Source organism: Oncorhynchus nerka, linkage group LG7 (genome assembly GCF_034236695.1).
Source record: "Oncorhynchus nerka isolate Pitt River linkage group LG7, Oner_Uvic_2.0, whole genome shotgun sequence".
NCBI classification, from domain to species: domain Eukaryota; kingdom Metazoa; phylum Chordata; class Actinopteri; order Salmoniformes; family Salmonidae; genus Oncorhynchus; species Oncorhynchus nerka.
Genome location: NC_088402.1, coordinates 83,910,013 through 83,922,094, shown reverse-complemented (window position 1 = coordinate 83,922,094; position 12,082 = coordinate 83,910,013). Strand labels below are relative to the sequence as shown.

Sequence of the window (12,082 nt, the reverse complement as noted above, 5' to 3'; positions counted from 1 at the left end):
CAGACAGACAGACAGACAGACAGACAGACAGACAGACAGACAGACAGACAGACGTCTGTACTCTGTACCAAATGGGTACAATATGAAAACAGAGAAGAGTGGAAATTAATGCAAACAGCTCTGTGGTCTCTTTATTTCCTGTTTCCGGAGTCAGTTTAAACTTTACACACATGTAGAAATGTAAGCTCGGGGGCCAGGTGCGTACCCGGTGTGTGTAAACTATGTAGACGTTGTATTTTCCCAATCCGTATATCTTCTCAGTGTTTGTGTGACGAAACGAAGAACTAATTCAAGGTATTATCCTGCTTAATTTTTGGGATGTGGATACATATTGGACGTGACAATATGCATCAAAAAAGGGTTAAGAGAGACACCTTCTGACCAAAAAGGACAATTACAGGAGAGATTTATTGGAAATACCAAGATCCAATAATGTGGTGGGAATGACATGATTGACACCCTTGATAAAGATGAGTAATAATGACTGTATAAAATCAATTATTCAAATACTGAGCTATATTATATGCTCAATTTCCTTTGGAAATGATTTTATACTAATACAATTGCTCAGAGAAAGAAATGTTGTTTAACAATTTATTTTTAAATCTCAGAGGTCGGCGTTAAAGACATGCTAAGACATGCTAAGACATGCTAACGGTAATGGTGAACGGTTAGCATGTCTTGGGGGTATGATCTTTGGCCCTCTGTAACTTTCTCACTCATCATTATTCCCGATCAATTCAGGATTATTCGTAATCATGGTAGCATCCACATTAATGTTGAAGTGTTTAAAAACATATATTCTTATTTAGAATCAAATGTACCTCAACATGACACAATACATTATTTAACATAAATTTATATTTGGCACAAAAAAATAAACACAACCTAAACGAACTGCAAGTGCATCCAACAAGTTTGTAGAGTCATTGCATTATAGGAATATGGGACCAAATACTAAACTTTTGACTACTTTATTTACAGAACAGAAATATAAACGCAACATGCAATAATTTCAAAGATTTTACTGAGTTACAGTTCATATAAGGAAATAAATAAATTGAAATAAATCAATTAGGCACTAATCTATGGATTTCACATGACTGGGCAGGGGTGTTGCCATGGGTGGACCTGGGAAGGCATAGGCCCATCCACTTGGGAGCCAGGCCCACCCAATGTGGAGCAAGGCCCATCCACTTGGGAGCCAGGCCCGCCCACTGTGGAGCCAGGCCCGCCCCCTGTGGAGCCAGGCCCGCCCCCTGTGGAGCAAGGCCCGCCCACTGTGGAGCAAGGCCCACCCACTGTGGAGCAAGGCCTAGCCACTGTGGAGCAAGGCCCACCCACTGTGGAGCAAGGCCTAGCCACTGTGGAGCAAGGCCCACCCACTGTGGAGCAAGGCCCACCCACTGTGGAGCAAGGCCCACCCCCTGTGGAGCAAGGCCTAGCCACTGTGGAGCAAGGCCCACCCCCTGTGGAGCAAGGCCCACCCACTGTTGTGCAAGGCCCACCCCCTGTGGAACAAGGACTAGCCAATCAGACTGAGTTTTCCCCCACAAAAAGGCTTTATTACAGCACCCCCTTCCCTGTCCGATGATCCCGCAGGATGTGGAGGTCCTGGGCTGGCGTGCTGACACGTGCACGGTCTGCGGTTGTGAGGCCGGTTGGACGTATTGCCATATTCTTTAAAACAACGTATGGTAGAGCAATGACCTTTCAATTCTCTGGCAACAGCTCTGGTGGACATTCCTGCAGTCAACGTGCATATTGCACGTTCCCTCAAAACTTGAGACATCTGTGGCATTGTGTTGTGTGACAAAACTGCACATTTTAGAGTGGCCTTTTATTGTCCCCAGCACAAGGTGCACCTGTGTAATGACCACGCTGTTTAATCAGCTTATTGATATACCACACCTGTCAGCTTGATATATTATCTTGGCTAAGGAGAAATGCTCAGGGATGTAAACACAAAAATTGAGAAAAATAAGCTTTTTGTGCCTATGGAACGTTTCTGCAATAGATCACGTGGTGAAGATTCATGCGTCGTTTCCATGGAGTTGTTTTTACACGCTTTTTGTTGATTGGTCAAAGGAAATATGGCCGCAGAATAAACATTCACAACGATTGGATTTTGGTGTTTGTTGTTTAACCAATGGAAATAGGTGCTTTGTACAAACTGACGCATGTCCAGGAAGTTTGAGGTTTGTTTGGGGGTGAAAACAGCAAAGTCTGGGATATTCTTAATATTTTCTTCGAAATTTACAGAATACATTTTTGGAAGCAAGCAAACATTTTGAAGTTTGCATGTGAGTAAAGTAAGATTTGATATATTGTCATATCATGAATCAAGTAACGTTAGCAAGCTAGTAGTACCGTTTAAATTGTTCAACGTTTTGTGGTGTTTTTTAAGGAATTAGCTAGAAGATTGCAATGTGTTCTTTGCTGTATTCAAGTGAAATGAAGTTAACCAACTACAGCAAAGCAATTGAGCACTGCGTCAATGTTGTTGCTGTTTTTGTCCCTAAAAGGCGTAGCTATCTATGCGCTCTTGCCAACTGTTAGCCAGCATGCTGAATTATGTTTACAAACATTTGGTTCAGGTTTGTTATTTACAGAACATTGTTGAACCCCTGACTGAGCCAACATGGATTCCTCTCCAGTACTGCGTCAGCAATGTCAGAACACACTCCTGAACGACCATTCAAGGTAGGCCTGCAGAGTATGAACACAACTAGTCTATTGTGCTTTATTTTGGTGGTTGCATCTCGCTAATGATTCATGGCTGCTGTCTATAGCTGAACCTGAATTTAAAAACAACACTGTGGATACACTGCCTGAAACATATGTCTACACTCTCTACAGTGACTGTCCCTCTCCAGTCTCAACAGAATAACAGCAGACACAAAGCCAGGCTCTAAACACCCCTCTGTACCCCATCCTTCCAAACCGGGGCCTGAGAACAAGGACCCAGCAGCAGCCTCAGACAACGGTCCTAAACTCATGATAAGATCACTGGGCATCAGCAGACTCCCAGTGCTGGCCAAGTCCCTGCCCCTTAAGACTCCCTCTGACTTCACGCGGTCACACAAGAGATGGGAGGACAACTCTCTAGCGGTAAGGAGCATCTTTTCCTCAATCAACTGCATCACTAAGGGCTGGTTTCCAGGACCCATATTAAGCCCATTCCTGTACTAAAAAGCAGACTCACTGGCTATTAAACAGTGCTTCTTAGTCCAGGATTAGGAATAATCTCGGTCTGGGAAACCTGCCCTGAATATGCGTCTCCAAAGCACTACTTGTCAGTGCTAAATAATAATTAGTTGATGTGCATCTCTGTTTTCCTTCAGGGTAAAGCCATGAGGATGAAACCAAGCACCAAGCCTGTGCCTTTCAACTTCTCTAATCTCAAGGACAACCGAATGGGGGCACAGAACCAGAGGGGACCGCTGACTGCTACTGCAAGGGCTGGTGCTCAACCAACCCAACCTAAAAGTACTTTTAGCACTGCTGCCCATCTAAAAACAACACTCACAACAACCACTGCCCAACTGCCCAGTCGCATCCCAGCAACTCATAACAAGGCCCAATCAAAGTCAACAATAGAGCTGGCTGCTCAACTAAAAACAAGACGCACAACAACCACTGCCCAACTGCCCAGTCGCATCCCAGCAACTCATAACAAGGCCCAATCAAAGTCAACAATAGAGCTTGCTGCTCAACTCCCAACAATTGCACTACACTTGGCAGCTAGAAAAGCAGGCTCAGGGCCTGGGGGCATCTTGTCACAGCAAAATAGAGAGTCGGGGAAGCCTCATCAGACCCAGGCTCCCAGTGCTGCCACCTCCATGTCTTTGTCTCAACATCCAAAACAGTCTTCTTCAGATAATCTATTGCACGTACCTGGATTGGGACAACATTCCAGACCTCCCAGTTCATTTGCTCTCGGCTCAGGTCTTTCGTCCAGTGCTTTCTCATTTAGTAGTGCCTCCACTGCCTCAGCCCAGCCCACTGCCCTCAGTACGGAAGCCTGTGGTGGCCATTTTGACATGCTCAGCCTGAAAGATCCTTCCATGCCTGGGCAGTTACCAAGTAGTAGCACTGGTGAGAAGGGATTTTTATTACCGATGGTGTGGTAACAGTAAAGGACTCAAACATCCTCCGCTTCTTTCTCTAGTAATATTAGGCATAGTAGCCTACTATAGTCTCTCTCCCCAATCGCTCTCTCTCTCTGCTTAGGCTCTTCATTTCACACATTTTCTTTTTGAAATTGAAGATGTGTTCCATTGTACTGTGTGTGTTCCAGGGAGTGTGGAGGCTGCCTTCCACTCTGACCCTTCTGCCCTATGTAGTATCCTCCAGAATGAGGGAATCAGTGCAGCCAGGGTTTTTATGTCCAGCCGTCCCTCTACACAAGCCTATAACAACATGGTGAGTTGTCTTGTGGAATGAGGTACAGGGATTTTGGGTCGGTTGTAGTGCGTTGGTATTTGTTTGTTTTCAAATCAAATTGCATTAATCACATGCATCGAATACAACAGGTTGTCTTGACCTTACAGTGAAATGCTTACTTACAAGCCCCTAACTGTCAGTGCAGTTTCAAAAATACAGATAAGAATATGAGATATAAGTAAAAAATAACGATATATACAGGGGGGTGCTGGTTATTTAGCCAGTATGTACATGTAGGTAGAGTTAAAGTGACTATGCATAGATGACAGAGAGTGGTGGGGGAGGGAGGGAGGGAATGTGAATAGTCTGGGTAGCCATTTGACTAGATGTTCAGTAGTCTTGTGGCTTGGGGGTAGAAGCTGTTTAGAAGCCTCTTGGACCTAGACTTGGCGCTCTGGTACCGCTTGCCGTGTGGTAGCAGAGAGAAGAGTCTATGACTAGGGTGGCTGAAGTCTTTGACAATTTTCAGGGCCTTCCTCTGACACCACTTGGTATAGAGGTCATGGATGACAGGAAGTGATGTACTAGGCCGTTCGCACTACCCTCTGTATTAATGCCATAGCAATGTTTGAGGTTGCCTGTACAATTGGTACTGATGAACTGTCTGAGTTTGTGTCCATCAGTTTGCCTATTAACTAACTAGAGGTATTCTTGTCTTTACAGCCCCAGAGAGTGTCCATCATGAATAATGGTCTGAGGACAGTGCCCTCTGCTGGTCAGTGTATTTTTTTATTTTTCCTCTTGTGAATTTGCATTCCTTCATGTTATGTACATTTTTACAGGTGGACATGTTTAATGTACTGTAGCATCTTATAAAAAAAACAATTTGCTGTTTAGTATACTTTATGTTCTTGTGTTGAATTAGGTCCTGTCAGGAATGTAAACTTGTCTCCGGCCCTGGGCAACATCCTGCAAACTGAAGGGGTCAGCTCCCCTCTGGCGAGGGTATCTGTCATGAAGAGTCACCAGACGACAGCAGCTTCTGCAGGTCCGTGGTAGTACTACTGAACACATCCCAGATGGATTTTATGTAACTTTCCTAATGCTGCAAATAAATGGTCTATGTGCTACTGATATATAGTGTAAACGTTTAGGGCTATTAGAGGGTGGAAATGTTATATGTAGCACCTTTTTAAAACATTTTTAAAAGAGTTTGTTTGATTAGCCAGCCTATTCAAACCCCTACTCCGGCTCAATCTAGGAAAACTGGGTTAGGCTAGCAAGTCTGTAACCTTGTATGTGCATGTATTGTTTATAGGTCCCGTAAGGTCTGTTCAGTTCTCCCCTGAGCCTTCATCCTCCAACAGCATCCTGCAGAATGAAGGGGTCAGCTACTCTCTCCAGCCCCAAAGAGTGTCTGTCATGAAGAGTCACAAGAAGTCTGCAGGTCAGTGGTAGTACTAGTGGACACATCCTATCTTTGGGCAAGTTTAAATCAAATAAAAAATACATTTTAAGAAACAAAGCTTAGAAATCCCAGCAATAGATTAGTACTGCTTCATTAATCATAATGCAAAAAAAAAAAAAAAAATTGAAAGAAGCTTTTATAGCTTCAAACAGCAAAGAAGAAAAAACACTGTCAAACTATTAAGTCTGTAACCTTGTATGTGTTCCAGGTTCAGTACGGCGTGTTCAGTTCTTCCCAGATGCTGCAGCCCTCGGCAGCATCCTGCAGAATGAAGAGGTGAAGGCTGGGAGACCCCTGGAAGCCACACCCCAGCGCACCGCTGTCTGTCCATCTGGCAGGGGCACCTCCATCTACACTGTCAGTCACCGGTTGATCAATTTGATTTATTAATAACAAAAACACATAAAGCTGCTCCCACCAGGGCGAAAACAACATTATACATTTCAATTAAGATTTTAAAGCTGCAATATGTGACTTTTTGGACAATTTGACCAAATCTACATAGAAATATTAGTTATAGATAATGTCATTCTCATTGAAAGCAAGTCTAATAAGTGGTAGATCTGTTGGATATGCACCTTTTCTATGCTTCCCATTCTTAAGTTTCGTTTTTGCGTCGTTTGCTTTTGGTTTTGTACACCAGCTTCAAACAACGGGGTTTTGAATGGTCCTGGAAAAGTAATGACATTTTTATAATAGTGTTTTCAAGGCCTGGAAAAGTTATCATGGAAATTAAATGTATGTTAGGGTTAGGGTTAACCCTAACCCTTCAATCGCGTTGAATCGAATCGTGAATCTAAATAATAATTTGTGAATCGTCAAACGAGATTATAGATGTAGCCTGTTTTTTTTGGATTATGTGGATTCAAAAACGTGTTTTTTTTAGAGACTTCCAGGTGGTTTGGGCATCCAATATATGGGGCATTGTAACTCTATATTCCAGTCAGCCTGCAAAGTAAACACTTCTAAGATAGCTAAATATGACTTAAGAAAATGTGAGGGATTGCTTCAATTGAATTAGAATATTTGCAGCCTTCCATAGTCATTTGATATTTTAATATATTAAATGAGTGAATTATTTAAAGGCGAAGCGTATTTGGTTGTAATGTTGCAATGTTTTAAATCGAGGGTGGTCAACCATCCTCCAGTACCTCTCTAACAAACCATATTTTAGAAATGAGCTGCTCAACCGATCTTGATAAACTGTCTCTGACCTGTTTGAGCAGGGCTTGATCAAAAGCCTGCACACCCAATAGCTTTCCAGACCTGAGGGTTGACCACGTGTTTTATACAGTTGCCTAACAGGTATTCTACTTTGTGGGAGTTTAAGTGCCTTGCTCAAAGACGGGAGCTGGTTCATGAGAGCAGCCTCCCAGTGTTGGTACCACATTATTATTTTTCTTATACGTACATAAAGGTTTCATTGTTGGTCATGGACATTTGGTTAGCAGTAATTGAGAAGTCATGAAATTCCATCTATGAGTGAGTGCATGAACCCTGACAGCTGAAAATGCTTATGGAAAAGATATTTCACAGCGGTTTAGATGGTACAATGTTTTTTATTTATTTTTTTACAAAAGAACAACTTATTTTGTCACAAACTGAAATTTAGGCAAACTATTAGAATTTTAGCATCCAGGAAATATACCAGAGCATATTCATATTACACCTTGTAAAAATGATTACCATCCTACTTTCTCATGTGCCTACTTGTTATGTCACCTTAGTGCTGTATGAAACAAGCAGCCATCCTCTACGGGTGAGTAACACAAGATTCACTGTGGTACTTTACCTTTCCAGGCACAGCGAGTACCCATCACAAAGTGGCACACTGAAGCTCCTGGAGAACCTATGGGTACGTTGGTCATATGTTGGGGTGGCAGCGTAGCCTAGTGGTTAGAGCGTTGCACTAGTAACCGGAAGGTTGCAAGTTCAAACCCCAGAGCTGACGAGGTAAAAATCTGTCGTTCTGCCCCTGAACAGGCAGTTAACCCACTGTTCCCAGGCCGTCATTGAAAATAAGAATGTGTTCTTAACTGACTTGCCTGGTTAAATAAAGGTAAAAAAAAAAAAAAATGCTACCTTTTCTATTGCCACATCTCAACCAGATATTCTCCTGTTTGTCCCTCTCATCTTTGGTCTGCCTTATGAATATCTGTCCCTCTCCTCGGTGACATCAGTCAGCTTGACCCCAGCCTTAAAGTGGACACCCCAGCGGGTCCCTGACACAAGGCATCAGCCCATGTCCATGGTCAGTATGTTACAGTACGCCCCTGACTCTTATGTCCATGGTTAAACTGTGAACACTAAAGTGATAACATTCAGTATTTGTTGCCCAATCAATCAAATGTATTTATAAAGCCCGTTTTACATCAACAGATGTCACAAAGTGCTTATTCAGAAACCCAGCCTAAAACTCCAAATAGCAGGCATTGCAGATGTAGAAGCGCGGTGGCTTGGAAAAACACCATAGAAAGGCTGGAACACAGAGAGGAACTAGGCTATGAGGGGTGGTCGGGTGGAGGCTAGATGGTTCTTCAAGACTGGTTGCACCCTTTACAAGATGGTTGTAAAGGGTGCAACCAGTCAGCACCTCAGGAGTAAATGTCAGTTGGTTTTTCATAGCGGAGCATTCAGAGGTCAAGACAGCAGGTGCTGTAGAGTGATCAAGAGAGGTCCCCGAACTGCTGTTTTAGACCAAGGTAGCACATCTGGTGAACAGGTCGAGGTTCCATAGCCTCAGGCAGAACAGTTGAAACTGGAGCAGCAGCACAACCAGGTGGACTGGGGACAGTCAGGAGTCATCAGGCCAGGTAGTCCTGAGGCTCAGGTCCTCAGGGAGGGGAGGGAGAGAATTAGAGGGAGCATACTTAAATTCACATCCCTGTTATTGCCAGCACCATGGATGCTCTAACTCACTGAGCCATCTTCTTTCAGAGGAGGCTCCTGTCTGCCCATTGGACCCCCTACGCAGGCTCTCCCAGACTCGGGGGCCTCCAGGGCCACAGCGGAGATCTGGAGACATGCAAGGAGGTGATGGGGGGGGGCCTAACAGGTGGCATTTACTTGCCACGATTGATGGATTTACATACTTTAGTTGAATGCATTGTTTGTAAGTCGCTCTGATTAGGTGTCTGATAAATGACTAGCATGTCTATGTGTGGCAGGAGGTTGTCCAGACATTGTTTAAGGAGACTGAGGAGGAAGAACAGACAGACGGTGTGGTGTTGGATGAAGACCCTGCTGAGACGCGAGCAGACCAACAGCTGGCGAAGGAGGAGAAGCAAAGTAACACAGGAGGACGACTCCAGACTTTCTTCCAAGCCCCACACAGAGAATCAGTCATTTTCTTCTCAACTGGCAAGAAGCGGCACAGAGCAGCTCCAGCACATGAACAGGAGAGACCTGTGGCCGGATTTCTGGAGCGAGGTGGGCCCATGGAGCATTGTGCTGCAGGAGGACAGGAGTCGATGCACCTCCTCCCTCTGCATCCAGAGTTAGACAGAGCCTCTGCACCAGAGATCCCGGAAGACACAGCTGCAGCCACAGATCTGACCAGGTTGACCAACCTCGCAGCTTTTGTCCCCCTGTGCCAGCCCAGAGGTAGGACTCAAAGTCAGTGTATGTACTAGCTGATTGTGCTTCTACTTGCTCTTTGGAGTCTAGTCTGGGTTACTGTAAAGCAGTTTTCGACAACTGATGTTGCAGAAAGGGCTTTATAAATGAATCTATTTAATTGATCGATAACCGTGTATAGTTGCAGGTAGTATTATGTTCCCAAAGAGCGGTGCTCTGACATCTGCTACAGCCCTGCTCCGCTGGCGCCTCCCCCCTCTGAAGGAGCTACGTCTGGATGAGGAGGTGGCCACATACACCACCTCCCCAGCCCTACCTCCCTCGTCATCCTGGCCCCTGCAGACCCGCTGTGGAAACCCTGTAGCAGATGCCCTGCATCTCCAGGACTACACTGTGAGTTGGGTATCATCCTTTAGTTTACATACAGTTGCGGCCAAATATATTGTCACCCTTGCACTTTTCTGAAGTCATTCCATAGTTCTTCTAAAATAAGTTAAAATTCAAAAAGTGTTTTGTCCCCACACTTAGTTATTGGATTTTCAACATTGCAGAACATTTTTCTTTCTGTAAACTAAAGTTTGACATTTTTATTTAGAAAATTATCTGCAGATAAACTCTTCTTGTAGCCATCAATGAGCTTACTGCACCTTTCTACTGGCAATTTTGGCCCCTCATCAGCACCCTCCACCAACTGCTGTTTTCAGCTCACTGTAGGTTATGGATGTGATTGGGTTCTGTACTCTTCGCTGGCCACTCCAGAACAGTCCAGCATCTCGTCTTGAACCATTTCAGGGTGCTTTTTGATGTAGCAAGACAACGACATCAATCTGCTGATTTCATGATGTCTTGCACACGTTGAAGGTCCCCAGTACCAGAGGCAGCAAAGCAACCCCCCCCCATGTTTAATTGTAGGGAGAGAATTATTTTTCTTTCTTCAATTTAAATGATTTAAGAAAAGTGCAATGGTGCCAATACATTTGGCCTGTAACTGTATTAGTCCTATAGGCATTTATCTATAGCCTCGGGTTCCAGGATTCCTCCAGCAGCCGATTTGATAAACAGGACTTGGTAGGATAACATCGTGAGACTATCCAACCTATAGACTAGGATTCATGTTCATTGTGGATTAATCAGAAGAGCATCATTGACCATGTTGTGATAGTTGAAAGTATTTAATGCTCTTTTCCTGTTCTTCCCGTTCATTCCTCCCCTTCAGTGTTTTCGGCCAATTATCTTGGACCCCTCATCTACTTCCTACTCCTCTCCTCTCTGGGAGAGATGACTCATCACTGTTTTATTTTTTTAGTCTGTTCTAGTTTACTGATAAGAAGAGGCCCATAAGGGATTGTTAAGCTACATATTTAAGGAGTGTGTATGTATGTTTGTTTTCCGAACCCTGTTATAGCCAGATTTGCTGTCACACTTACAAAATATCTATTACTGCTCCAAGTAGCTACTTTTCCAAAACGTAACATACCCATGTTCAATAATGTATCAAGTTAGAAACATTTTTACCACATTGGCATGCACTGGCTATATAATGCTAATAATAATTTTGATTTCTGACAGTATTACAGTATGCAAAATATCCAAGAATGAGACATTTTTACATTTTGATTGGAATCAGAAACTAAGTGAATGAATTGATGTCCAGAAATCAAATGTTGGTGGGTACCAATGATTGAAATCTATGATTTTGGAGTAGGCTACTGAACCCATCGGGAATTGTTACCTTGATCAATGTTGCAATAAAATGTCTTTTTTACAGCTTTCAAAAATACGAAAGTCAAATTTTCATTGGCACTTTTTAGAAAAACATGTGTATTATGTTTGCATTTTATCATTGTGTGTGTGGATAGTGACATAGTTCAACACTAACTAAATGAGGCCCAAATCAGATTGTCTAGATTTGTTTATAATAAATGCATATGAACTTTCTTTACTGACGTGTATTATTTCTGTTATGTGATGCATGTTTTGTGAGTTTTATTATAGTGAAGCCCATTGGAAACGGCCACTTAGCCATGTACTGTAGTAGAGTTGTTTAGGTTCTGATGGGCACTGTCTGTTTACTCTCTATTTGAGACTGTACAACAGAACCTAATCTCACTGAGACAGCAAGTGTCTCTTTATTTTTAATTTAACCAGGCAAGTCAACATTCCTATGACCGTAGCAGAGATGAACGCCCTGGCCTTCTGACGTGCAGCGGCACGTTTTAGTGGGTCAGTTTGAGCGGGGCTTGGTGCCCACTTGCCAATCTTGTTCCCATAATGAATAGTATTTGGGATGCGAGGTGATTTGTAGGTAATTGACTCTGCATAGTCCGACTGCAATGTTATGTCATCAGAATAGTATTTCTGCTCTAACTTCCACCATTGCCTACCGTACTGCATAGAGATACTATTATATGGGCTACTGTACCTCTTGGAAGGTCTCATGTTTTCCTTCATGTGTCCTCTGGACTCTTTTGCCTCACAACATAATACTGGAAGAGACAAATGAATTTGAATACTGTCTTACATTCTTTGAATTTCCAGTTGTACATGCTCCTTAAATGAATTAGAAAATACTGTAAGTTACAATTTAAATTACAGTAAAGTGTATATATGTGACATGTAAGGATAACACTGTATTATGAAGCCAAGATCAAT

The 12,082-nt window shown here is 43.2% G+C and overlaps 1 protein-coding gene across 7 annotated transcripts; it reads left to right on the top strand.

Annotated features, from left to right (window-relative positions):
* Nucleotides 1-45: 45 nt before the first annotated feature.
* Nucleotides 46-11,372, top strand: LOC115105632 (uncharacterized). Of its 7 annotated transcripts, none has more exons than XM_029627868.2 (15): nucleotides 46-2,198; nucleotides 2,598-2,703; nucleotides 2,877-3,111; nucleotides 3,345-4,098; nucleotides 4,301-4,425; nucleotides 5,110-5,161; nucleotides 5,312-5,434; nucleotides 5,705-5,833; nucleotides 6,063-6,211; nucleotides 7,655-7,709; nucleotides 8,035-8,105; nucleotides 8,792-8,887; nucleotides 9,022-9,457; nucleotides 9,612-9,823; nucleotides 10,647-11,372. In XM_029627868.2, exons 2-15 carry the CDS (start codon nucleotides 2,642-2,644, stop codon nucleotides 10,710-10,712), a joined length of 2,565 nt encoding a protein of 854 aa, XP_029483728.2. In that variant the 5' UTR covers nucleotides 46-2,198; nucleotides 2,598-2,641; the 3' UTR covers nucleotides 10,713-11,372. The 7 variants fall into 7 exon arrangements, with proteins under 7 accessions (XP_029483728.2, XP_029483727.2, XP_029483726.2 ...); XM_029627867.2 differs by having other exon boundaries at nucleotides 46-2,303; nucleotides 2,613-2,703; XM_029627866.2 differs by having other exon boundaries at nucleotides 46-2,303.
* Nucleotides 11,373-12,082: the final 710 nt, after the last annotated feature.

Excerpts from the sequence above, each read along its gene's own strand:
- LOC115105632 (XM_029627868.2), top strand. The coding sequence starts at position 2,642 with ATGGATTCCTCTCCAGTACTGCGTCAGCAATGTCAGAACACACTCCTG. Across the intron at positions 2,704-2,876 it reads CTCCTGAACGACCATTCAAG|TCTCAACAGAATAACAGCAG; the intron begins GTAGGCCTGCAG and ends GTCCCTCTCCAG. Across the intron at positions 8,106-8,791 it reads GGCATCAGCCCATGTCCATG|AGGAGGCTCCTGTCTGCCCA; the intron begins GTCAGTATGTTA and ends ATCTTCTTTCAG.